Source organism: Lissotriton helveticus, chromosome 6, assembly GCF_964261635.1.
Source record: "Lissotriton helveticus chromosome 6, aLisHel1.1, whole genome shotgun sequence".
NCBI classification, from domain to species: domain Eukaryota; kingdom Metazoa; phylum Chordata; class Amphibia; order Caudata; family Salamandridae; genus Lissotriton; species Lissotriton helveticus.
In genome coordinates, this window is record NC_136067.1 from 2,119,662,109 (window position 1) to 2,119,685,604 (window position 23,496).

General features: G+C 43.9%; 1 protein-coding gene across 1 annotated transcript in view; it reads right to left on the bottom strand.

The window, feature by feature from the left end:
* The window catches only part of LOC144764094 (NACHT, LRR and PYD domains-containing protein 3-like), a 96,142-nt gene extending 87,759 nt beyond the window's left edge, over positions 1-8,383 (bottom strand). The window contains exon 1 of the mRNA XM_078650259.1: positions 8,219-8,383. Coding sequence (XP_078506385.1) covers positions 8,219-8,328 — 110 coding nt within the window. The 5' untranslated portion in view covers positions 8,329-8,383. The remainder of the gene's footprint in view (positions 1-8,218) is intronic.
* Positions 8,384-23,496: the final 15,113 nt, after the last annotated feature.

Sequence of the window (23,496 nt, forward strand, 5' to 3'; positions counted from 1 at the left end):
TTCTATTCTCTCTGCACCTCTAATTTGAGGGCAGAACCCGAGTTTACTGACTCAAAAAATTGGAATGATGTAATTCCCACGTTTTAACTACTGATCAAGGGATCATTTTAATTAAGCACATTAAGTCAGCCGCCCAACTAAGGTAGTAACAAATCTGGCAGGCAGTTGTGCCCCAGCTCATCGATTCTGATGAATATCTGCATTTCAGCAGGCATTTTTCCATTGTAATGCAAGAAGCTTCCATACTGCCTCTAATAAAAAAATCTTCAGTGGATCCTATGTGGAGAACCATTTTTTCAGCCAATATCATGGCTTCCGTATGCAGCTAAGTTACTTGAAAAACATCTTAATACCTGTTTGTCAGACTATCTAGAAGGGAATTCCCTTCTACATAATGCACAGCATGGTTTTAGAGCAGGCCATAGTATAGAGACTGCACTGATAGCTGTCACAGTAGAGATTATCAGCCTGATTCATCATTCTCCCGTTTTGCGAGGCCCTAATAGCGATTCATAGCGAATCGCTATTAAGGACTCGCAAAACGGGATTCATGTAGAAATTGCATGAAGATATGCGATTCCTACATATTCCTAATTTGCGATTAGCAAATTGCTAATCGCAAATAAGGAATAACTCGCCATTCATTCCTATGGGCCAAAAGGCCCATAGGAATGAATGGGGAGTATTCCTTATTTGCGATTAGCAATTTGCTAATCGCAAATAAGATAGCGATTTGAAGGGTGCCAGGGGTGTCCAAAGGACACCCTGTAGCACCCCTCAAATAAAATTTCACACAGGTGTTGCACACACATGTCCAAAGGACATGTGTGTGTGTAACATGCAACTCAGAAAAATGCATTTAAATGCATTTTTCTGAGTTTTCACAATTTACCACGAGGTCTGACCTCGCGGTAAATTGCGGCTAGAAATTGCGAATTTGCAAAATAAAATTGGATGATGAATTGCATTTAAGGAATCTCAAATAGAGATTCCTTAAATGTAATTCCTTGCAAAATTGCGAGATCGCAATTAGCGATTTTTACATTTGGGATGCTGAATCCCAAATGCAAAAATCGCTCTCGCAAAGGGCCAGATTCTCAGAATCTGGCCCTTTGCGAGCGCTATTTTCTTTGATGAATCGGGCGGTATATCTATTAAAGATGTCAGAGGAAGAGGAGGGGTGTTACTTGCCGCATTACCCTCAGAGAACACTAGGAGCTGTATCCTTATTTCTGGTTTCTGTTCCTAGGAGAAAGAAGGTTTTCTGGGGTGGCCACAGCTTTATCTTCTCCATCCGTCAGCTATGGAACACCTTGCCATTACATATTAAAAGCCAGTCCAATTTGCTTAGTTTTCATAAACAGCTGAAGTCTTGGTTGTTTTCTCTGCCATTATAAGTCTTATGTGACTCTGGTCAATGCTGAGGTCCTTAGCGCGAAGACACCTTCGGGTATTCGTGCGCTTAAGAAATATACAATCTCATATCATGTTGTTACATTCATTAAGTAAAGAGGGGTTGAGGGTATATCACACTCTTCCTGATATTCTTACTCAGCAGGAGAAGGATAATTTGTCAATGTATGCGAAAACTGTGAAACAATTTTATCTGTATTTTGGTAACAAAACTAATGTTACTATCGAGCGCTACAAGTGTTTCTCTTGTGTACAAGAAAGTAATGCAACTATTGGTTAATTCGTGACAGGATTGAGGGCACTATTAGTGAATTGTGCTTTCACCGGTAATCAGGATTAATATATTTGCGATCAATTAATGATGCATACAGTTAATGTTGCAATTCAGAAAAAGTTGTGGTGTGCTCATAATCCTACATTATTAGAAGCTCTGGATATTGCCAGTGGCAAAGAGTTGACTGACAAATGTGCCAAAGGTATGAATGAGGATAAAGTGAAGGATGAGAGATTTCGAGATGGGTCAGAAGTCAGTGTGGGTTAAGGCAAATCTAAAATCATAAAACTATATAGTAAAGAAACATTCTGTTGTACAGAGAAATGCATGTATGAGGTGACTTAGGATTAACCATTGGCTAATAAAAAGTAATACCCTGCAAGAAATGTAACTTGTTTGCACAAATTGGATCATCACGCACATGTATGGAAAGGGCAGGATCTAAATACATAGAGGTGTTTAGTGATACGAGTTATGAGGACACAAGAAATGGGAATTTGTGACAAAATTAGATTTTGTGTATAATTCTTCTATCAGGCAATTATCCAGACCCCCTCAAAAATACCTTACTAAAACCCTTGTTGAAAAAACCTTCCCTTGATAAAAGTGAATTAAAAAATTATCGTCCCATTGCAAGCCTCCCTTTTATGGCGAAAGTGCTTGAAAAAGCAATGAATTCCCAGATTTCCGAGTTTATAGAAAAACATCAGCTCTTAGATAACACCCAGTTCGGATTTAGGAAATTCCATGGGACAGAGACAGCCCTGATTAAAGCGGCCGACGATATCAAGGTTATCAGGGACCAGGGGGGCACAGCCATTCTGGTCTTGTTAGACCTATCCGCAGCCTTCGACACGGTCGACCACACCATCTTGGTCGACCGGGTCGAGGGTTTTGGAATCTGTCACACTGCCAAAAATCTAATCGCGTCCTTTCTTGCCAAAAGAACGCAGGCAGTCATCCTAGGACCCTTTCAATCGGCCCAACTCTCAGCCCCATGTGGTGTCCCTCAAGGCTCATCCCTGAGTCCGACACTTTTTAATATCTATGTGTCGGACCTTGCTAAAACCATCAAAGCACATGGGATGAGCCTAACCTCTTATGCCGACGATACCCAACTAGTGTTGGCAATCAAAGGGGACGGAGATCAAGTGGCCGAACAATTCAAGAAAGGACTCCTAGATATAGGAGATTGGATGTCAACCAACTGTTTAAAGTTGAACTCTGACAAAACAGAGGTACTTATTTTTGGAACTCTTCTGCCAGCATGGCCTTCGAGTTGGTGGCCGGACACCTTTGGTATGCCTCCTACCCCCGCTACCAAAGTCAGGAACCTTGGCATCATCTTCGATGATGCCCTAAATTTTATGGACCATGCCAATAAAACGGTGTCTTCGGCACATCTAAAGCTTAAGATGATCAGGAAAATACACCCTTTTCTACCTGAATCAGCCATTAAGACACTGGTCACATCTCTTGTTTTGTCCTCCCTGGACTACTGTAATGGTCTCTTCCTAAATGCCCAAGCCAGAGTCATTACCAAATTACAGACCATTCAAAACGCCGCAGCACGCCTGCTTGCTGGCAAAACCAAATTTGAATCCATCTCCAATAGCATTAAAGACCTTCACTGGCTCACTGTGCAGAAAAGAATCCAATTCAAAGCCCTATGCATTGTGTTCAAGGCACTTAACAACCAAGGCCCCCAGTTTTTAAGAGACCAACTTCAATTGCACAAACCTTCCAGAGCCTTAAGGTCAGCCACCCTAAACCAATTAGTTACCCCACGTACCAAAACTGTCACCTGGGGCGATCGCCGTTTTCTGGTGGCCGCCCCCAGGCTTTGGAACACTCTGCCTCTCAACATCAAGCGAAGTCCCACCCTCCTTCAATTCCGTAAGCTTTTGAAAACCTGGCTGTTCACTCAATAGTCAATCAGCTCAGAGGCATTTACAAATAATTGGTTTACAGCGCCAAGACGCCCACGGGTATAAGCAGCGCTTTAGAAATGTTAAGGTGAGGATTCTGATGAACTGGATGAACAGTTGTTGTTATCAGCAGTTATTGATTATGACAGAGAAAAGCATCTGAGTGTGAGGAATCCCAAGTGTGTGATTGAAATTGAAGGTAAGTAACCCTTTTTTAATGTTGGTGGACTCGGGAGGTAGGTATACCATCATATCTGAAGATGATTTTAGAAAATGTGAACTTTTTAAAAACAAACAATTGTGCTAACCTGAATGTCAAATTGAAGTCATATAGTGGTGAATGTGTGAAGTTACTGGGATTTTTCATAACTGGAATTCCATGCAACAAACAAGAAAATTTCTGGTAGAGTGAGTGTTGCTAAAAAAAAGTGCACCTTTATTTGGTTTTATTCGTCAATCTGCCATAAGCATGCAATTACATCTGGGAGCTCATGAACAGATTTGTTTGGTGGGTGGTACTACGCAAGAAGGGGATATGATGCATTGTGCATTTCCCAAAGAGTCCTCTGACAAGCTGGGAAAATCGAGAGGATTCAAGCATCATATCGCATTGTGCTGGGGTTATCAACCGAAGGTTCACAAAGTACGTAGATTGCCATCGGCCGTGAGTGATGATGTCACAGCTGAGATTAAAAAGTTAGTGGATGCTGACATCATTGGGGATATTGAATCTTTGGAGTGGCTAGCATCCATTGTTGTTGTACGGAAACCTGATTAAACCATTAGAATGTGTATTGATTTGTACAATTTAAATAATGCTATTTGGGTAGAAGGCATCCATTGCCCAATATAAATGAGGTTATTGCTACCATTGGCAAAAACAAATGTTTTTCAAAGATATATTTCTCGTCTGCTTATCATTAAATAGAATTGCATACTGACTCCAAACATTAAAATCTTTCATTACATATTTTGGTGCATATCGATATAAACGGATGTCATTTGGCCTAGTATCTGCATCTAGAATTTTTCAAAGACTAATCCAGAAAATGTTTGGAGACATGACTGGTGCAAGCTATGTTCAGGACAATATTATATTATGTGGTAAGGACTATAAAATGCAATGACACTACATTAAAAAAATGTGTTGGAAAGGTTGTGGAGTAGTGGTCTAACAGTAAAAGCAGAGAAATGCAGGTTGAAGGTCAGTAGAGTGACTTATTTAGGATGCACTATTGATGCTAATGGAGTTAGATAACAGGAAAAATTGGTTAATAGCATTGTCAACACTATGGTACCGGGTAGTAAAGATGATTTGAAATCATTTTTAGGGGTGATTTAATTCTACGCCCAGTTTGCCGTAAAATTTGCAGATAAAACTGAGTGTATGAGTCGCCTATTTAAAAAATCCACAAGTTTGATTGGTGCAACATGTGCCAAAGAGAGTTTGAAGCCATTAAATTGCCAATGCACCCCATTTGAGTAGTTTTAACACAGCCTGCAAGACTAATTTGACAGATGCTAGTGGATTGGTTTAGGGGCAGTTTCAACACAAATACAAAATGAAGAAGAAGTAGTAATAGCATATGCCTAATATACATTGTCAGAGGTGGAAGAACGTTATTCTGTAATTGAAAGGGAAGCTTTGGCGTTTTTTGTGGACAGAACTGACCATAAACCTTTAATCAATGTATTTGCTCCCAAGGGTCCATGCACAATATCACAGAGAAATGCTAGATGGGTTGCAAACTTACAAGAGTATAATTTAGCAATTTGTGCCAGGGGCAAGGAATCTATTGGCAGAAGCATTGTCTAGGAGCAAGGTATTGCCGGAAGCACGTGAGCACGGTTGGATGCTGTAAAGGACGATGTTGTGTTGTTCAATCTGAAAAAGAGCATTAAGTATGGTTGGTCTGCTGATATAGCTGGAATAAAAGACTATGTACAGGTTAAAAATGAATTAAATGCTGATGAATAGGGAGTGAGAAGAGGAGGTAGCTTATTCCTCTTGTTGTACTGAGGAATAAGATTGTGGAGTGTGGTCACCAAGTTCATCTAGGTAAGAATAAGGCAAAAAGTAGATTACGGGATCTGTTTTGGTGGCCGTGCATGGACATGGACATGAAAACCTAACACACAACCACTTCAGCCTGTTGGTTATCCTGTTAGTGCATGGTTGAAGGTGGCCATGGACATTATGAGTTCCATTGATATATTAGATAACCATAACAGGTTTGTCACGGTCATGATGGGTTACTATTCTAAATGGTTTGAGCTTGAGTTTTTGGGAGAGATAACAAAAAGATCAGTTATACAATTTATGGAGGAGCTGTTTATTATTGAAGGATGCCCAGAAGACGTAGTATCAGACAAAGGTCCAGAGTTTTGTTCTCAAGGGGTGGAGGCATATTTATGTCAAAGAAATTTTCGTCATTGCAAGACTGCAGTGTTTTGTGGAGAGGTTGAACAGGATTGTAAAGGACAGCATTCGGATGGCTGTAGGCAATAGTAAAAATGTAACAAAACATGTGAACCAGATGTTGTGGGCACACAGGGCAAGTGTACATTGTACCACTGGATTGTCTCCTTTTGAATTGTTGAGGAAAAGGCAGCCGAAGATAGCTGTCTCTATGGGGTTGAGCCAAGGAAATGTAGATATTCATGTAAGAGGATTGCATAGGAATGTGTGTGAAAAGCAAATGTTGTATAAGAAATACTTTGATAAGAGATGTAGATTTTTCCTGTGGTCAAATGCTTAAAGTCAAATTACCATGCTGTGTGAAGAATAGGTAGGTCAGTATTTGCTAAACCAAAGAACAAGAGAACAGCAAGAAATTATGTTGAGTCGAGTGATGGATCTAGATGGAGAAAAGTAGGTTGGTAAAGGTGGTTGATGAGCGAAGAGATAAGGATGTGCAAATGAAGTGTGGAGAAAACCAATAAATACAATTCCCTCCTGATATGGATTCACAAAAGATATACAGAGAAAAAAGGCAAAATATGATTTCCTGGAAACTACAAAGAGTTTGTATGTAACTGACGTTTCGGAGGCTACGATGGTTTAGCTATCCATGGTTGGTGAAGTGCGAGGTCGCACTTCTCAAAAGTACTATTTCATGTGATTGGTTATTTCTCTATTGCCAAATGTATTAACTGTATCTAGGAGTATTGCTTCATTAGAGCTTGTTTGGTTGTTAGGTTCAAATAGTGGATATCTTCTTCAGGCATTATATTGTGATGTGTTTGTTTTTTGGGGGGATTGGTTTATGCACAATTTTGCTATTGTACATATAAGGAGTCATTGTTGTTATAAAACAGGAACATATTTTCTCACCTTTGGAATGTGGAACGCTGCGAATTGTAGCGGTTGAGGTTTAAGGGAGATAAAGGCAGTTGGCAGTGGGTCACCGACCATTTAAGCTGCCCTGGGGGTCATTTAATGTAGATATGGTGAGGGAATGTGTTAGCGGCATATACCACAGCTCCTACAGTGTGGAAGTCTCTGCTGGATATTCTTAGTCTCATGTGGTCTCATCAACTGTTCAGGGAAACCGAAAAGCCCTCTTGTTCTAGAGTAACTAGGAGTCCGTGTTTCCGGCTTGAATCGTGGAACACCAAGAGACCCTTTAGGGGTAGTGCACTTTTAAAACTCCTTAAATATAACATAACACAATTATATTATGTTGTAATGAAAGCCTAGTAGCCAAGGTGTAGTTTATAGAGGAGTTATTCAGTCTTAGTTGCAGGTAAGTACATCCATAGCTTGGTCCAGGATTGCCCTGGAGAAGCCCCACCAGGAGCAGCCCCGCCAGGAGCAGCCCCGCCAGGAGCAGCCCCGCCAGGAGCAGCCCTGCCAGGAGCAGCCCCACCAGGAGCAGCTCGCCAGGAGCATCCCCGCCAGGAGCAGCCCCGCCAGGAGCAGCCCCGCCAGGAGCAGCCCCACCAGGAGCAGCCCCACCAGGCCCGCCAGGAGCAGCCCCACTAAAAGCAGCCCCACCAGGAGCAGCCCCACCAGGAGCAGCCCCACCAGGAGCAGCCTTGCCAGGAGCAGCCCCGCCAGGAGCAGCCCCACAAGGAGCAGCCCCACCAGGAGCAGCCCCGCCAGGAGCAGCCCCACCAGGAGCAGCCCCACCAGGAGCAGCTCCGCCAAGAGCAGCCCCGCCAGGAGCAGCCCCGCCAGGAGCAGCCCCGCCAGGAGCAGCCGGCCAGGAGCAGCCCCACCAGGAGCAGCCCGCCAGGAGCAGCCCCGCCAGGAGTAGCCCCACCAGGAGCAGGCTGAGCAGCAAGGGCCAAAGCAACAGGGAAGATGCACAGATGAATACAGCAGATATATCCCATTACCACTCCTTCAGAGGATTATATGAGACCACTGTCGCCTAAATCTGGCATTTCTTGCACTCGATACAATTACCATGAATTTACAAGAGCAGCCAAGACTTTTCTTATCCTTTAACAGTCCTCGTGTTCCTTCTCCCTGTCCTAGGGCAGCTGCAGGACACAGACTATGTGTGAATGCCCTTCAATGTGATGCTGAAATAATGATGACCTTATTCTGTCCTGCACTTACTGACACACAGTGAAACGAAGGTGCTCAGGTACTTACTCTAGTTTCTGGAGTCTGATGCTGGGGTGTTTCAATCCTTCACATAACCGCCTCAGTCCAGCGTCCCCCAGCGCATTATGTCTCAGGCTCAGTTCTGTGAGAGATGTCATTGTACTGAGCACAGAGGCGAGATCTGCACAGCATGAACCCGTCAGGGAGGTCTGGTCCAACCTACAGGGAGCAGAGAGACACAACAAGGAAACTTTGTGTCAACAGAGGGCCTGTTTCCTGTAGCTCCATACATGCTGAGCTTGGGGCTGTGCACCCATGCACCAGCAAGTCACAAACCATGCCCTGAAATACCACTGCTGAGCTGACTGCTCCCTCTCCCCCTTCTTAAACGCCTTCAAGGCGGTTGTTGCAGCCTTTGATGGCCCACCCTACCTCATCCCTTACTCATTCCATCATTTTAGACACTCCTTCATCTCTTTCTCAAACTCACTATTCACTTTCCTCGCTCCTCAGTCATATTTATTACTGGGCACAGGTTCTGAAATCATGGCTACTTTCGCAAAGTGCAGCCTTTCTAAGGTAGTTATCTTCATGCGTGCTGCACACACCCTGCTCTGCAAAGCATATCACTGGAAAGGCTTTCCACATACATGAACTGTAACTCAATGGCATGCCCTGGGAGCCCTGGCCGGTGGGTACTTAAGAAATATTTTCAAGCCTTAGGCTACAGATTGCCACAGGTGTCCTTCAGGTAATGCACATCACTGCCCCAGGGACAGGTTCTATATCCGCTCTTCTGGCTTGTACGGTGCAAAGTGGCCTCTTCCATCTTTTCCTTTTTAGCTCCAGCACATTAACTATTATGGGCATGTACTATTTCCTGGTTCGCAATTTAAACAGTATATTTGAGACCAGTAAAGAATTTTAAGAACTGCCCTATGGGCCATTTCTACTGGCATTTTAATGGTTCATTTTAGCATCTGCAACAGTTAAAAGGCTTTTTTCTAATTTATTAATCCCATTTCAGGAGTTGAAAAAGTTTTTCAGACTCCTATAATGACATTCCCGATTCATACCTATTCAGTATCTTGAAGAGGCTTGTTGTAGGCGTCCCTTCCAAACACTAAACCTGCCTCTAACGCATCGATCTTTTGGGACTGCATCGCTTATAACACATTACTATTTTACAGATATCTTAAAGGAGGTGGTGACCGATTAACAAAACAGAAGACATTCCCTTGTGACCCCCTTCTCTTTGTGAACGTAAAAAAAAGGTTTGTTAAAGAGGAGGCATTGGTACTCTGGGCCACTGCCTCCTCTCTAACAGACAAAAAAGAGAATGTTCTTTTTAAATGCAGCCCAGTTTCCTTTAAGGAAATGGGCCACATTAAAAAAAGTTAGCATTATTAAAAAGCAATCACAGGCATGGTGGTCTGCTGACCCCAGCAGGCAACCATGGAAGCAACATACTAATATTTACGCTAACAGTAATACTAAAATTAAAACATCTCACATGCTAGTACTAATACAAGTCAAGTGCGAGTACTAATGGTAATGCTAATGCAAGTGACATAGTGATACTTACCCTACAACTAATAATAATAACAATGCACGTCACATGCTAGTACTAATGTTAGTGCAATCTGCACACTAATACACTAACACTAATACTCATATTAATGCATGCCACATGCTAGTACTAATACTAATGCAAGCCGTGTAATAGTACTAATACTAATAGTAATGCTAATCACATACTAATATTACAATAGGAATATGCTACTTACCAGTATGCATCTGTTCTTGGCATGTAGGGCTGTTGACATTCATATCTGTGCATAGATCGCCGCCTAGTGTTGGGTCCGGATGATTGCACCTTGTTGTCCTGGAAGAGTCTTCGAAGTATCACGAGATAGGTGGCTCCTCCCCCGGACTACAGTGCGCATGGGCATCCTATCCATCCTCAGATTGTTTTTCGCCATTGTGGCAGAGATGGAGTGTGGTACAGTATGAGATGTCCATGCAAGAAAGTAAGAGTAAGAATGAATGCTACAGCTGCGACAGGCACCAGGGAGGAGGGTGGGCCATATGAATGTCAGCAGCCCTACATGCCAAGAACAGATGCATACTGGTAAGTAGCATATTCCGTTCGAGGCATGTGGGCTGCTGAATTCATATCTGTGCATAGAATGTATAGCAGTTTCTCCCTAGTGGTGGCTACCTGTGCCAGCTGCAGCAGTCTGAAACAGAGTTTTTAGAATAGCCTGTCCTACAGCAGCTTGCTGTTTGGAATATACATCTACACAATAGTGTTTTGTGAAAGTATGTATGGTAGTCCATGTGGCTGCTTTACATATTTCCTCTAGAGGAATGTTTCCTAGGAAAGCCATGGATGCCCCTAGTTTGCGTGTGGAATGCGCTCTTGGGGGAACTCTTAAAGTGCGTTTTGCTTTAAGATAACATATTTGAATGCACTTAACTATCCATCTGGCTAACCCAGATTTTGAAATGGGGTTTCCCTTGTGTTGTGGTAAAAAGGCAACAAACAATTGTTTAGTTTTCCTAAAATCCTTAGTTCTATTGATGTAGTATAGAAGAGCTCTTTTGACATCTAGTGTGTGTAGAGCCCTTTCAGGTACTTGTGGTAAATAAATAAATAATACCCTATTTTTGACTAGACATATATCATAACAGATAGCTCAATAAATAAGAGTCAAGATTCGAGGTAGTAGGAGTTTTTGCAGGTTTAATACAGCATAAGGACAGGAACAGGACAACCTGCATAGGAATAGGATGACAGGGCCCAGCAGCTGCTGGGGCTGGATCTGGGATGAGCGCGCGCTAACTTTTAATAACAATACACGAGCATATATACATAGCGCAAACACATAGCATTACATTGCAGTAGGCGTAGCAGTGGGTGGAGCAGAAGCGGTGATGCGTAGCAGTCGCGAAAGATAAGAGTAAAAAGAAGGTGTAACTCAGACATGTGATGCAAGCGTAACAGAATATGTCATGAATGGGCGGAAACATAGGAGGGGGCTACCTAAGGAGCCGGGACCTCTAACCTGGTGGTGCGCGCAAACTGGCAATGACGTGTTACGAGGAGAAGCTGGGGGCTATGAACTCTGTGCTAGGAGCAGAGACTAAAGTCTGGAGGGTCGGAGCGACATGTACCTAAACCCTATCTAGTATCTGATGTTTAGGGAACATGTTGATATAAACTAGAAGTCATGAGGGGAAAAGCTAATTGACTCTAAGACTAGAGCATGCATTTATTCGACATGTAGTGCGTGATGAAGAATATTAAATGACCATTAAATACAGTATTTCTCTTAATATGGAGCCGCATAGGCTAGACAATGACGGAAACTATTGATGCAGTTCAGTAGCTTAGGAATGCAGAGAAGGAGGACTAAACCGATAACGGGAATCATAACATAGTCTTGGCAGACTCAGAGACAGAGCCAAGCTGCACCGGGCACTGCGAGGCAGGAAGTAAGTGAAAGGTCGAGGATACAGGTGGGGGCTGTATCGCTCCTCAGCGAGGCTCAGGAGACAGGAGCTGAATCTGATGTCCAAGCCCTTCTGAGGCCTAGAAACGGGGACTTTATAATAGAATAACGTGCACACTGAGAAACGTGGCAACGTAGCTTTACATAGGCCTGATATTCGTAGTATTCACGAGGACTGGAAACTGGCATACTAGAGGAGGACACAACTATAATTGCGTCTTGAATCGGACATGGGGAATAACATATGCATATTGGTCATGCACACATAACATATGATGGATGACACGTAGGGACACAGAACATGACAAAATTTACTTTTCCACATTCCCTCCTTGTCACTACGTTTCCATCAGGAAACATCAATATTCATGATACCATCTATCATTTCATACAGTACCATTTGTTCATCTCGAATTGTCTTGGAACGGGATTTAGAACGGGGCTTGGGACTAGGAATACAAGAGGTAGCACACATGCCGCAAATCGCAGGGCCACATTGTATACAGAGGCAGCAGCTGAATATGATCGCTACTGCGATACCTAGAAAGGACAGGACTTTCCATCCCCATGCAGAAATTATATTCCAGAACCAACCGGACCATGTCCAGGTGCCTGGATCTTGGTGTAATAGATGGGCAATTTTATGAAGTCTGGTTATAGCTGAATAAACAGACGGCGCGTTATTTGGAATGAAAATGCAGCAACTAGATCCGATGAGTCTACAGGCCCCGCCCCTATCGGCCAGTATGACGTCAAGGACGAGACGATTCTGGAGCACAACAATTTTCATAAAGGATTGCTCTTCGGTTAAGTTACCTAGAGCGGAGGCAGTCTCATCTACTACTGCTTCAAGGGTTCTTGTTAACCTACGGATTAGCTTACTGTTTACAACTGTACCTAAATAAGGGAACACACCTTTATCAATATCAATGAATTGCTCTGCAGCAGTTTCAGTATAATCGACAATCGGGAGGTTTCTCTTGTGTCTAGTATGTACTAGGAAGGAATTCCTATGGTAGTCAGGTGGGGCTAGAAAAACAGGTGGCAGTAGGAAGGCAATGTAACAGGTTCCCTCCCAATCGAGGGGCAGACGAACATATGCAGTTTGACCACAAACAAAATAAGAATGACGTGAAGCTTTAAAAATAGATTTCCCACTGTCACTATACTGGATAATAGTAGTACAATCACTATGTCCTACGTGTACAGAACCATAATTACGAACACATAATTCGCCTTTGACTGGTAGTACTGAAATAGCAGGTGAGTCTGGAGTAGTATCAGACTGAACATTCAGGACCATGAAATTCGAAGAATAGTTACCTAAATTATACACTTCATTTTCTAGATCTAACCCGGTTCTGTGGGGGAGACCTTGCTTGTCTGGGAAACATGTACTGTTAAGAAAAGACATGTCTGTTGAGGATGACGTTAACGTGGACCATGCTCCACACGAACCATTATGTGAAAATGGATAAGGAAAAAGTGGCAGAACTCCCTTCGGTGTCTGGAAAGGGGGGAGTCGACCACACACCCAACAATTAGTGGCATTGCTGGTCTGGTGTGAATAATGTAACATGCGGATAAATGTATTGTTACGCATAGCGAGGCGGTATGAATATTCGTGAGGAGGCAGATCACTAAACGTGTGTTCTACTGTAACATTAGAATGCTTATTTACATGAGGAACTGGAAAACACAGGAAAAATGCGTAACTAGTGCAGGAAATCATTATGCTGATGAATAATATGAAACTTAGAAAAACGATACATCGAATTGAGTTTTGACTGACTCTCTCACTATGGGGGTCTATTTTATACATGTCAGAAACAGTCTAACCGTTTCACCTAGGGGAGGACTTAGACAATCAAACTGACTGACTTATTTTACTAGACCGGAGTTTCTGTTTATACTCCTGTTGCGGAGTTTTCTCTAACAGGGGAGGGGTTGTGTCAATGTCATTTGCGGGACAGTCCTTAGGAACAATGTTTTGACAAGTCTTGATATCCTGGGAAATGTCTTTAGAGACCGGCTTTAATCCGTAGAATTTCTTGACGTGCGAAAGGTGCACCCAGCCGCGGCGTCCTTCCAATTTCACAGCTGTACGGGTGGTGAGGAGGACCTGACGGGGCTCCTTCCAACGTGGCTCCAGCGGACTTGATCTGTCAAAGTTCCGGACGAGCACCATCGAACCTGGAACGATCTCATGCGGTGCCACCTCGGTATTGTCTGGAAATGTGGCGGCAACCTGTGAACGACATGAGTTGAGGGCAGACATCAAGGAAGCTAGGTAATCTGTCAGCATATTACATGAAACATCAGTAATACTTCGGGGTCTAGGAGTACCCCACATGTTAGGGGGCCGGCCGAATACGACCTCATACGGGGACAGACCTGATCTGGAATGTGCGACCATGCGCATATAAAACAAAGCAACTGGCAGAGCTACTAGCCAGTCCACACCCTTGTCTTTACATATTTTAGCAATTCGGATTTTCAGAGTCTGATTATGTCTCTCGACTAGACCGGCTGCTTCAGGATGGCGTACACAATGAAACTTCCACTGGTACCCCAACAACAGGGAAACGTGCTTCATCAGTTCAGATGAGAATGGCTGACCGTTATCAGAATATACGACTCTAGGGAGTCCATATCGAGGGAAGAATTCACGAACCAACTGCTTGGCAGTGGTCGCGGCTGTGTAATCTGGGACTGGATATGCTTCTGTCCATCTGGACAAAGCGCATACAACTACAAGAACATACTTGAAACCTCGACATCGCTCCATCTGAATATAATCCATCTGGAGGACCTCAAAAGGGTGGTCAGGAGGCTGGAAACCACCTTGTTCCACCGGGACACTTTTACCTGGATTAAACTGACAACATATCATACAGGTACGGACTTTCTGCTTGGCTGCAGCTCGTAAATGCTTGTTGAACCAAATGTTCTGGATACTGTCTAACATAGCTTTTTCTCCTAAATGTGCTGGACTATGTGCGGTATTAATGATGATTTGAACCATAGAGTCGGGGAGAAACCATGCGGTCCTACCCTTTGTTAACCATCCTTGATCTGTCTGGACCCCTCCTTGTTCAGACCATTTCTTGATTTCATCGGGAGTAGCATGTAACTGGATATCTATGACATCTTGAGTAGGGTCCTTAACTGTCATACATGTAGTCAGATCTGGAGTGTGTGTCATGTTAACTGGACTGTCTAGAGTCTGTGCTGTAAGCTTGGCTGTGCGATCTGCTAGATCATTACCTTGAGAAATAATGTCAGTGACTTTCGTATGTGCTTTGCATTTCATGATAGCAATGGATGTCGGTAAATGTATGGCATCTAACAGAGCTTGAATAAGGAGACCATGCTGAATCTTGGTTCCATGAGAAGTCATGAAACCTCTCTCCTGCCAGAGCACTCCAAAGTCGTGTACAACTCCAAATGCGTAACGTGAATCTGTGTAAACATTAACTTTCAGGTTCTTGGCGTGTATACAGGCTTGTGTCAGAGCAACTAGCTCTGCTGCTTGAGCGGACAGGGTATCAATACGGTGTGTCTTAATAACTTCAGTGTCAGTAGTCACTGCATACGCGGCTACTAGTTCTCCTGTACTAGTTCTCATACATGAACCATCCACATAAAGTGTCAGGTCGGGATCTGGTAACGGAATGTCTGTCAGGTCTTGTCTTGGTTTTGTCGTAATGTTGACTACTTCCACACAGTCGTGTGTGGCTGGATTTGAATTAACTGATGGTAACAGTGTAGCAGGATTCAGGATGTTGCAGCGTCTGATTTCTATGTGTGGCTGAAACAGTGTCAATTCATAACCTGTTAAACGTGCAATTGTCAAGTGCTGTGTTTGTGTTCGATTTAAAAGAACTTCCACGGAGTGTGGGACTTGTACTGTCAAGGTATGTCCTAAGACTATGGAATCACTTTGTCTGATAGCTAGTGCTGTGGCTGCAACTGACTTGAGGCACGCAGGCAGAGCCTGGGCTACAGGATCTAGTGTGCTCGAAAAATAAGCACAGGGCTTGTATTGTCCTGCTTGATCTTGTGTAAGAACAGATAATGCTGTACCTTCACGTTCAGTAACGAAAAGTGTAAAAGGCTTACTGTAGTTCGGTGTAGCTAGAACTGGAGCTTGGCATAAAGCTTTCTTTAACTCGTTGAAACTAAGTGTATGTTCAGATGTCCAAGGGAGAACAGTCGATACGGCTGCCTCCTGTGTCGTTAACTGTATCAGTGGCTTGGCTAGAAATGCATACTGAGGAATCCATTGTCTGCAATAAGAAGTAAGGCCAATAAAGGCACGTACCTCCTTCTGGGTCCTGGGCTGTGGAAGATGTGCTATTAACTGGATACGGTCAGGTGTCAACTGCCTACCCCTCTTGGACAGTAAGTGTCCTAAGTAGACCACTTGCTGGACACAGAATTGAAGCTTCGAAGGGGACACCTTGTGCCCCATCTCGGCTAGGAAATACAAAACCGTCAGTGACGCTCGCTCGCAGTCACGTTCAGAACGGGCTGTGATCAGTAGATCATCGACATACTGGAGCAGGGCAGTGTCGGTTGGCATGTGAATATTGTCTAGTTGTCTCTTAAGTGCTTGACTGTAAATACTAGGACTTTCTGTGAAACCTTGAGGAGCTCGTGTAAACATATAGCTCCTTCCATTTAAACAAAATCCGAAAAGAAACTGGCTGTCTGGATGAATTGGAACACTAAAAAATGCATTCTTGAGGTCGATTACAGTGAAGAACGTGGCTTCGGAATCAATAGCAGTTAATAGGGAAGAGATATCTGGGACAACTGGGTACTGAGGAATAATACATTTGTTAAGTTCTCGTAAATCAATCACTAATCGATATACTGGGGGTGCATTTGGATCAGTACGTTTCATGACTGGAATGATCGGAGAGTTACATACGTTGGAGTTAGTTTCTACAACTACTCCTTGAGCCATGAGCTCGTCTATAATTTTGGATAAGGCTGCTACAGCCTCGGGTGGCAATCTGTACTGCCTGATTCGTGGTAACACTACACCTGGTTTCAGGGTCACACGATGGGGTGTGATTTGCATGTAACCTACATCAGTTGGACCTTGCGCCCATAAATGCTGCGGGACATTAGACAGTCTTGAATCAAAATCTCGTAAGACATAGTGACCCTTAAAGTCACGTAGGAACAGACGTATTCCCTCTGGGGAACAACATATAACTGCACCCAACTCTTTCAGTGTTTTAATGCCTAATAGGTTTTCTGGACATGACTTAGTAAGTAACAGATCAGTAGTGCGGGACAATGGACCTACTTCTAGAGTGACTGGCTTTGAAATCTCATTAACGATAGGCTTTCCTGAAAATCCAAGGGAAACATTTCTTGAGCCTGAGAGCGGAGCCCCTGGAACTTCGGCATGACTAATTGTGGTCCTACTTGCCCCTGTATCAATCAAAAACTTTCTGTCTTTCCCTAATACTTGACTGTGAACATAGGGACCTTCTTGATCTACAGGTATCTCGATGAGAGGCAAGCCTACCTCCCTCTCTAGGCTGTTTCATGAATATGGCTGGTACTCTGGATACTCAGACTGTGCATACTGGTACATCTGCGATGTAACATGCTGTGTTGCAGCAATAGGCTGCGGTGCTGTAACTGTCTGTGGTGCATTCTGTGACTGAGGAGTCTGTGAAACTTGTTCCTGTCTAGGCGGACGTGGTCTTTCTTTAGTCTTACCAGTAGCTATGTTATGTTTCAGGACTGCACACTCATTTATAAAATGACCTGGCTGTTTACAATAATTGCAGTTCCCTTTAACGGGAGCTGCAGGATGACTGGCTTGATTCTGACCCCTCTTCTGACTGTCTTGAGGAACAGATTGTGCAACTAGTACTTTCATTTTCGTGTCTTTCATACGTTTTCTCTCGTGTTCTTGCTCTTCCCTGATTCTATTCTGGTGATACTGGAGCATCTGGAGCATCTGGGACGGAGTATTAGCTTGCCAGGTGCTTTCGACTTTCAGAACTCGGTTTTTAATTGGTGGACTTGAATTCTCGACTAATTTAGTAACGAAAAGGTGAGGGTATGACTCACTACTTGTCTTGAGGCCACTGTTGATACTGAAACATTTTTCAAACCTAGAATAAAAATCACTAATATCTTCATCTTGTTTCTGTTTACAGGCTGAGATTGCATCCCAGTCTTCTTTTCTCGTTGTTAATAATCTGGGTAAAACTTGAATTAATAATTCTGGTAATTCTTTACATTTCTCTCCTAGACCAGTACCTGGTACTCGTATCTTATCTTCAGCTTCTAGGACTGCCCAATCGATCTTTTTCTCTCCCACCTCCCATTCTTTTTCCTTTAGCTTTTCATACACCCCTGCGGGTAGCAGAACCTTTAACATTTTAATGATATCTGGGTAAGTGTATTCTCCCATACGGAGCATGTCTTTTAATTCTCTATGGAACCCTGCTGGATCTTTGTCATGACAGGGAATTAATTTCTTCATTTCGAGGAGTTCCATCTTTGTGATTGGAGTGTATACAAACACTCGTTGCATTTCGCCACCCGCTCCTCTGACTGGGTGGACTTCTCGTAACGGATTCTGTCTGTCTATGTAGAATGATTTACTTTCTGGGGGTGAGACATGAACAAAATGCGGGTTCAAGAATGTTCTATATTTGTGACGTTGTTCTAAAATGACACTAATTAAATCGGTACCTAGACCTCTCCATCTGTATTGGAGTAACTCGTTCAGGATATCATGTAACGGGCCTGGATCAGAATGTTGACCCTCATACAGAGTAATGAGGTGCTGAATCATATACATACCCACCAGTCGCTGCTCGGCTGGGGGCATTTTCAGGAACATTTGTGCCACTATTTCGTCCGGAAAAGTGGTAGGATCAGTAATCCATCGGACTGCTGACCGAACTATTTCTTGTTCATGCATAGTACTTAACTCACTATAACCGATTCGTGATTTCAGAATGTGATCGGTAGCTTGAAACACTTGTTCTAGGGAACCTTGTTCTGGTGCTGAATGATGGAAAACTGGCTTATGTTCTAGGCGTAAATGGCGATCTGGAAATCTAGATTTTCCTACATACGCTATTCTGGCAGTATTCTCGTCGTCTTCCTCTTCAGGATCAGAGGTACTTTCTTTCTCGCTTACTTGTGCGGCTTTACGCTGTTCGTGTATCTTTATTATCTCTCTACGGATTTTCTTGTACATACTCTCCATGGCACTAATGGTATTGTGCTTTCCTTCGGCTATATTATCACTCCATTTTGTTAGAGTTTTCATTTCTTCCGGGTCTTTAGACGGGTAATCTTGTTCTCTTATTAGACAGTTAATTAAGAACTTTAATATCATGCGCTGAATCTCGGCTTTCCTTTGAGACATGGCATCACTAATACTTTGTGGGTCATCCCCTGTACGGATGAAACGATATATCCTGTCTAGATCTTCTTTCATATTCGGCAGGGTGACTAGATACTCGGTCACTCTCCTTACGCGTACGGAATATAAAACCATATTAAACTCGCCTGGAACTGGGTCATAGACACATTCGCCAAGGGTTTGCCTGATCTCTGCAACAGACTTATTACTCTTGGGAGTACGCTGTGATGCTTGAGCATGTAATTCGAGTGCTGATAAACGTTTGTATGGCGGCGGAGTTTGAGGAAGACCTCCTCCTGCGGCCCCTAAACTGGAATCATCAACTGATGCTTTTCGTCCTGGCAGGGTCGGTAATTGTAACGTGGGCTGGACTTGTATGGCGGGCTGACCTGGGGGGGCTGTTAATGGCACCCCGGTGTCTGGAGGAGCAGGAATTACCTGGTTTACAGGGACTGGCGGAGTGCGAACAGGATTTGCATATTCGGGGACTGTGTCGTCCAGATAGGACGAAATAAAAATATCAGCTGCGGTCGGTTTGTGACGTAGCTTGGTCGGAACTAATGGTGGCGGGAAATTACTGGATGCCTCTGGGGTCGCTTTTGGCAAGCCCTCAGCAAGAAGAGGATACATACCCTTGATGAGGGCATTCCTCTGTCTGTCTAATTGCTCAGTTCTAACTCGTTCACCTATCTCGATTAATTTTCTTTCTTGGGCTCGTTCTTGGGATTCTCTACTTAGTTCTGACTTTCTGATTTCTTTTTCGGTTCTCTTATGAGCTTCTTTGCGCCATAACTCGATGGCATCTCTCTGTGATTGTCTGGCTTTCTTTTTCCATAATGCCTCTTCTACTCGCATGATGCATTCGGCATCCCATGTACCCGATACGGGCCACCTATACTTTTCTTCTAACTGTTTGGTATACTCTACCCATAAATCTAGATACAATATGGCGCTTATGCCATGTTTCTGATACATAAAGTGACCTGGACTGTCCCTGGGCGGGACGGGAACTGCTGCTTCCAGCAGACCCTTTCTAGTTTTTAACTGACGTAATTTTGAGAAGAGCGGCATGACTGGACTATAATCTGGACATAATACAATACACAATGAAAACACGAAATCACGTCGCACTCATACCACGACATTAAAATACATGAAAAACATTTAAAATAACAGTTCGAACAGAATACTACCTGGAAATACTGAGAACAGAACACGTGAATTTTCTCGAGAACAGAAACTGACTAGAACAGAAACTAGATGCACTGCTGAAACAGTACGAAACTTACCGGTCTCTTAAAGAGACACGTCAGGACCCGTATCCACCGAAGTGAACACTTCGTTTGTGGGACTGTGTACCACCAACCCACAGACCAGAGTCAATTAAATTGACCCTGTCTAGATACCACCCCAGTAACGGTACTCACCGGGCAGCAAGAACGGAAGGCCTCGGACTGGACTGGACTGCTACGACGATGACGACGAACTTCGGACTTCAGTTACGGGTGGACCTCCGGATACCTCGGACCTTGGACTCTTGACTTGGGCTCTGGTCGGGACTCGCCGCGTTCCTCCACCGTCTCGTCTGGATGCTGGACCGCCTCCTCCGTCTCCTCCGTGGGCCTGAGGGATACTTGAGCAGAAATATCTGCCACTGCGCAGAAGAGTTCCGTCACGACTGCAGAGGGTCAGGGGGTCGGCGTGGCTTCACCGACGCGTGGGGAAAGGGCAAGTCCCTATTCGGGCGCCATTATGTGGTAAATAAATAAATAATACCCTATTTTTGACTAGACATATATCATAACAGATAGCTCAATAAATAAGAGTCAAGATTCGAGGTAGTAGGAGTTTTTGCAGGTTTAATACAGCATAAGGACAGGAACAGGACAACCTGCATAGGAATAGGATGACAGGGCCCAGCAGCTGCTGGGGCTGGATCTGGGATGAGCGCGCGCTAACTTTTAATAACAATACACGAGCATATATACATAGCGCAAACACATAGCATTACATTGCAGTAGGCGTAGCAGTGGGTGGAGCAGAAGCGGTGATGCGTAGCAGTCGCGAAAGATAAGAGTAAAAAGAAGGTGTAACTCAGACATGTGATGCAAGCGTAACAGAATATGTCATGAATGGGCGGAAACATAGGAGGGGGCTACCTAAGGAGCCGGGACCTCTAACCTGGTGGTGCGCGCAAACTGGCAATGACGTGTTACGAGGAGAAGCTGGGGGCTATGAACTCTGTGCTAGGAGCAGAGACTAAAGTCTGGAGGGTCGGAGCGACATGTACCTAAACCCTATCTAGTATCTGATGTTTAGGGAACATGTTGATATAAACTAGAAGTCATGAGGGGAAAAGCTAATTGACTCTAAGACTAGAGCATGCATTTATTCTACATGTAGTGCGTGATGAAGAATATTAAATGACCATTAAATACAGTATTTCTCTTAATATGGAGCCGCATAGGCTAGACAATGACGGAAACTATTGATGCAGTTCAGTAGCTTAGGAATGCAGAGAAGGAGGACTAAACCGATAACGGGAATCATAACATAGTCTTGGCAGACTCAGAGACAGAGCCAAGCTGCACCGGGCACTGCGAGGCAGGAAGTAAGTGAAAGGTCGAGGATACAGGTGGGGGCTGTATCGCTCCTCAGCGAGGCTCAGGAGACAGGAGCTGAATCTGATGTCCAAGCCCTTCTGAGGCCTAGAAACGGGGACTTTATAATAGAATAACGTGCACACTGAGAAACGTGGCAACGTAGCTTTACATAGGCCTGATATTCGTAGTATTCACGAGGACTGGAAACTGGCATACTAGAGGAGGACACAACTATAATTGCGTCTTGAATCGGACATGGGGAATAACATATGCATATTGGTCATGCACACATAACATATGATGGATGACACGTAGGGACACAGAACATGACAAAATTTACTTTTCCACATACTGACTGTGGATTTGGAAAGAACACTGGCAGTTCTATTGTCTGATTGATATGAAAATAGGATACCACTTTTGGCATAAATTTAGGGCTTGTTCTAAGAACTACCCTATTTGCATGTATTTGGATGAATGGCTCTTGAATAGTTAGGACTTGCAGATCGCTAACTCTTCTAAGCGAAGTAATTGCTACCAGAAAAGCTACCTTCCATGTTAGGAACTGTAATTCACATGAATGTAACGGTTCAAATGGTGGTCCCAATAGTCTGGTTAAAACGACGTTTAGGTTCCAGACAGGTGAAGGTGGGTGTTTTGGGGGGATTATTCGTTTGAGTCCCTCCATGAATGCTTTAATTGCAGGCACTCTAAACAGTGAAAGATGCTGCCTGTTCTGAAGATAAGCTGCAATGGCAGCTAAGTGTATTCTTATAGACGAATAAGCTAGATTGTAACAATGTAGGTGCAAAAGGTAGCAAATTATATTTTGCGTTGAAGCTTCTAGAGGGTTTATGTCATTGGTATTACAGTAAATGACAAAACGCTTCCACTTTGCTGCGTAACAAGCTCTGGTAGTAGGTCTTCTTGCCTACTTGATAATGTTCATACAGTCCGGAGGTAAGTTTAGGTACCCAAACTCTAAGATTTCAGGAGCCAGATCGCAAGGTTCAGTTGTTGCGGATCTGGGTGCTGTATGTCTCCATGGTTCTGAGTGAGAAGAGTGGGTGTTAGCCGCAGTCTTTGATGAGGCACCACGGAAAGTTCTGGAAAAGTTGTGTACCATGGTTGCCTTGCCCATGTTGGAGCAACCAGGATTAGTGTCATTGAATGTTGGCGTAGTTTGCGTGCCACTAGCGGTATTAACGGTGCTGGGGGAAAAGCGTACGCAAATTTGCCTGAGCAGTTCATCCATATCGCATTGCCCTGCGACTGCGGATGTGGAAACCTGGCGGCAAAGTACTGGCATTTTGCGTTTTCCTTTGTGGCGAACAGGTCTATCTCTGCCCCCACTGTATGGTTGTAGCAATGTGGGATGAATCTCCCACTCGGGCATCTGTTGGCTGTGTCTGCTGAGCAAATCCGCAATTTGGTTGTCCTTGCCTGGGAGGTGTTCCGCCATGAGAAAAATTTTTCTTTGAATGGCCCATTCCACATGTTTTGGGCTAGATGTGATAGCTGTGGAGAGTGTGTTCCTCCCTGTTTCTGTATGTAGTACATTGCTGTCATGTTGTCCGTCCGGATCAACACAGTCTTGTTGCATAAATGTACTTTGAACGCCTTCATTGACAGAAAAATTGCCATCATCTCTAGCAAGTTGATGTGCATTTTCTTTTGTTGTGTTGTCCAAAGGCCCTGCACTGTGTACTGAAGAACATGGGCTCCCCATCCTATCAGGGATGCGTCCGTCGTCAACACTATTTGTGGGACAGGCTCCTGGAACAGTCGTCCCTTGCA